This window comes from Pyrgilauda ruficollis, unplaced genomic scaffold (genome assembly GCF_017590135.1).
Source record: "Pyrgilauda ruficollis isolate IOZ18807 unplaced genomic scaffold, ASM1759013v1 scaffold408, whole genome shotgun sequence".
Classification (NCBI taxonomy): domain Eukaryota; kingdom Metazoa; phylum Chordata; class Aves; order Passeriformes; family Passeridae; genus Pyrgilauda; species Pyrgilauda ruficollis.
The window spans coordinates 21,849-26,405 of NW_024525579.1; the positions used below are offsets into that span (position 1 = coordinate 21,849).

A 4,557-nucleotide genomic window follows, 5' to 3' on the forward strand; every position below is an offset into this window, starting at 1 on the left:
GGGTTTCCCCCGGTTTTCCTATTTTTTTGCCCCCGTTATTCCCCTATTTCCCCCCAGTTTTTCCCCCATTTATACCGGGTTTTCCCCAGCTTTCCCCTTTTTTCCCGCTTTTTCCCCCCGGTTTCCCCAGTTTTCCGCATTTTATTCCAGGTTTCCCCCCTTTTCCCCATCTTCCCCCCATTTTTTCCCAGTTTTTCATTGTCGTCCCCCACGCCCGGTTTTTCCCATTTTTTCACCCCTTTCCCTCCCTGTTTTTCCCGGTGTTCCCCATTTCCCCCCCTTTTTCCACTTGTTTCCCCCTTTAGCCCCCACAAATGATTCGCTATGGGTAAACTTGTGGAAATGGCATGGTACTGTAAAGTGTGACAAAAGCTTTTATCCCAGAGCAATGGAAAGCCTCACAGCCCCCCCCCTTTTTTTTCCCCCCGTTTTCCGGGGTTTTCCCAGTTTTTTCCCCGGTTTTTCCCCGGTTTTTCGGACGAGCGGTGACATTTTGGGAGCAGCGCGAGGACGGAACCTCCCCCCGCCCTCGATCCCAGAAATCCTCTGGAAGCCCCGGGAAAAAAAATCGGGAATTTGCGGTTGGAAAAGCCGCGATTCCGCCCCAGATGCCGGGGTTTTTTTCGCGGGAATAAATCGGGAATGACGCGAGGAGCTGCGGAATGAGCAGGGGAAGGGGGATTTGGGGATGTTTGTTGGGATTTGGGGATGTTTGTAGGGATTTGGGGGATTTTGCGATGCCAGGATGGGTCTGAAGTGCCGGGAAAATCCCCAAAAAATCCCAAAGGGAAGGAGCAGAGCGTGGGATGGGGGTGGGGAAAAGGATCCCAGGGCAGGGATGGGGTTCCCAAGTCCTGCTGCCCCACCGGAATCCCCACAAACCCCTGGAATGGCAGGGGAGGGATCCTGGGAGCGGAATTCCCAAATCCCTAAATTCCTGGATCCCCAAATCCCCCAATTCCTTAATCCCCAAATTCTGCCATCCCTTTGGAATCACCACAAATCCCAGGAATCTCAAAATCCCTGGAACTGCAGGGGAGGGATCCCGGCAGTGGAATTCCCAAATCCCCAAATCCCCGGGATCCAGGAAATCCAGGAACCGACCTGAGCGGGGAGCGGCGCGGGCGGAAAATCGGGAATTTTTCCCGGTGGCCAAAGGGCAGCGAGGCCGGGGCGGGGCTGGGAGCGATCCCGATGGGAATTCCGGCAGCCAGGGAAGACCTTTGGAAGGGCCAGGAGGGGTCAGGGTCACCGGGAAGGGCTGGGATCCATCCCAGATCCCGGGATCCATCCCCAACCCATGGATCCATCCCAGATCCTGGAATCCATCCCAAACCCTTGGATCCATCCCAGCTCCATCCTGGAGCAGGTGGAGAATCCATGGGAGGGGAGGGGGTTGGGAACGTTCCCAGATGGCTCCAGAAAAAACGGGAACAGGGGAGGGCTGGAAAACCGAGAGAGGATCAGATATTCCCAAAAAACCGGGAGAGGATTTGGATTTTCCAGAAATCCGGGAGAGGATCGGATATTCCCGAAATGAGGAAATCCGTGACAGGAATTGCTCTTTTGCTCTCCCAGGATTTCACTGGAAAACTGAAAGGAAAAAAAAACAGGAAAAGGGAATTTTGGGGCTGAAAAAATGGGGAAAAAAAGCAGGAAAATGCAAATTTTGGGGCTGAGAAAAAAAACGGAATTTCGGGGATTTCACTGGAAAATCAGAAGGAAAAAAGCAGGAAAAGGGAATTTAGGGCCCAAAAAAAAAACCCAGAATGGGAATTTTCCCTGGGAATGGGGTTGGGAAAAATCAGAGAGGCCATCCCGGCCCCTCGGGAAGGGCGGAATTTTGGGAATTTTCCGGCTGGCTGGGATCCAGGGAAGCACAAAGAGCCTTTGTGGCTCCGACCCAGAAAAAGCCGTTTTGTAATTCCCAGAGTGGCCGGAAAATTGGGGGGAAAAAAAACAACTGGAGTTGCTTTTCCAGGAATTTTTTTCCCTTTTTTTTTTTTCCTCTTCCTGAAGGAGGAAAAGGGAATTTGGAATTTTGAGAATGGAGAAAGGGAGGGGAAAACCCAGCAGGTCAAAGGTGGGAAAGGAAGGAAAAAATCCCAAATGTTCCCTAAATATTCCCAAAATTGCTGGTTTGGGATCTTCCCAATATTTAGAATGGTCCCAGTGAGGTTTTCCCAAAATTCTGCCCCGTTCCTGAGACCCTGGGGCCCAAATGGAGCTCCAAATGATCCCAAAGAATTCCCAAATTATCTCAAATGATCCCAAATGAATTATCCCAGTGATCCTAAATTATACCAAATTATCCCAACTTAATTATCCCAAATTAATTACCCCAAACCATCCCGGTTTTGGTTTGTTTTTTTTTTTTTTTTTTTTGCCTCCGGGGGATCTTTCCCAAAATTCCGCCCTCAGCTCCTCCCCCGGGCGTTGTTTGGGGCCAAAGTCCGGGAATTTGGAGCCGCGCCCAAAAACCGGGAGCGGCTTTTCCGGATTTTCCAGTTTTTCCCGCTTTTCCTGGGAACCCGAAACCGGGGAGGGGCGGAGATCGAGGGGGCAGAGGGAATTGCACCTGGAAAAATGGGAATTTTCACCCGGAAAAAGGGTGGGGAATGGGATCTTTCACCTGGGACAAGGGCGGGGAGAGGGATTTCATTTGGGATCGGGAATATTCGGGATCATCCCCCAGGAGCTGCTCCGAGGCTCCCTGCGGAGCTGAATTCCAGGAATTCCAGCCCAGCTCTGGGCAGAGCTCCCGGGTTAACCCTCGACCCCAAATCCTGGGAAATCCCGTTCCCGCCGCTCCCGGGACAATCCCGACCCCGATCCCCGCCGGGATCCGGTGACAGTTTCCAGGGAAATAGAGCCCGTGGAACCGGAGTCTTCGGGATAAAATTCCTGAGCACAGAAAAGCCTCGGGATAACAGGGAATGATCCCGTTCCTTTGGGATAACCGGGAATGATCCCATTCCTTGGGATAACCGGGAATGATCCCGTTCCTTTGGGAATGATCCCGTTCCCTGGACACCAAAATCCCTGCAGGGTTTGGGGTCACTCTGGGTTTGCCCTGAGTTCCACCCCCGAAATTCCCGCCCTGAGGAATTCAATCCCACACATTTCCCCCGGGAATTCCCTCCCTGGCCCCAGGAAGCCGCAGGGAAAAGGCGAAACCCCAAATCCTGCCCAGGGAAAGGGAATTCCGATGATCCCAAACCGGTCCGACCGGTCTGGGAACGCCCGGAGCGATCCCAAAAGCCCGGAACAAAGAGGGACAAAACCCGCTGGACTTGGGATCCCCGGGATTGGGATCCCCGGGATTGGGATTCCTTGGGTTTGGGATCCCCGGGATTGGGGTCCCCTGGGTTTGGGATTCCTTGGGTTTGGGATCCCCGGGTTTGGGATCCCCTGGATTGGGATCCCCTGGATTGGGATCCCCTGGGTTTGGGATCCTCTCACTTCGGGAAGAGGCTTCAAAAATGCCCCTGGATTTTTCCCAAATCATTGAAGGGATAAAAGGCGGAAGCTGCGCTGCCCTCAAAGGTCAGGAAGGGTTTTCTGGGGGATTCCAGAACCTGGGACAGGACACCCTAAAGGGACACCGGGACCCCCTAAAGGGACACCGGGACCCCATAAAGGGACAGTAGGACCCTGTCCCGTGTCCCCAGGACCCTCTCCGGTGTCCCCAGACCCCTCTGCGTGCCACCCGAACCCTGTCCTGTGTCACCACTGCTCTCTCCCGTGCCACCACGAGCGTCTCCGGTGTCACCAGCACCTCCTCCGGTGTCACCAGCGCCCTGCCCGGTGTCTCCGGGCCTGTGCCCGCTGAGACAAGACCCTGCCCGGTGTCACCAGCGCCCTCTCCGGTGTCACCAGCGCCCTGTCCCGTGCCACCAGCGCCCTGCCCGGTATCCCCAGCCCACTGTTCGGTGTCACCAAGCCCCCCGCCCAGGGGGAAAGACCCTCTCCCGTGCCACCAGCCCCTGCCCGGTGTCCCCAGGTCCCTGTGCGATGTCCCCAGGTCCCTGTCTGGTGTCCCGAGATTCCTGTGCGATGTCCCCAGGCCGTACCCGGTGTCCCCAGGCCCGGTTTCCCGGTGTCCCCCCCCCCCCACTCCCCGCCCGCTCCCGCCGCAGCCACCGCAACCTGTTACCTTCGCCCAGGCCCCGCCCCCCGACACTGATTGGCCAGCACCACCCCAAACCCCGCCTATTGGGCGCGGCTCCGCACCACAGACCCCGCCCAGCACCGCACCGGTGCTGCGTCACGTGGGGGTGCCGCCATCTTGAGGAGGGCACCGAGCCTGGCCGATATTTTCGCCACGCTAAAGATGGCGACTAAGCCACGCCCACTCGCTACGGCGGCGGGAAGCGGCCGCGTTTCCTCGGCGCAGGCGCAATCGCGGCGTGACTAAGATGGAGGTTGGGGCAGCGCCGCCGCCGTTCTGGGCCGGGGGCCCGGCCCCGGGACAAACGTACATCCCCCGGGCTCTGGGACACACCGACATCCCCCACCGGGGCACCAGCACCGGGCCCGCCGCGCTGCCCGCGGGCC

At 56.9% G+C, this 4,557-nt stretch overlaps 1 protein-coding gene across 1 annotated transcript in view; it reads left to right on the top strand.

The window, feature by feature from the left end:
* Nucleotides 1–4,379: 4,379 nt before the first annotated feature.
* Nucleotides 4,380–4,557, top strand: part of PSMB4 (proteasome 20S subunit beta 4) — a 2,979-nt gene continuing 2,801 nt past the window's right edge. The window contains exon 1 of the mRNA XM_041477567.1: nucleotides 4,380–4,557. Coding sequence (XP_041333501.1) covers nucleotides 4,419–4,557 — 139 coding nt within the window. The 5' untranslated portion in view covers nucleotides 4,380–4,418.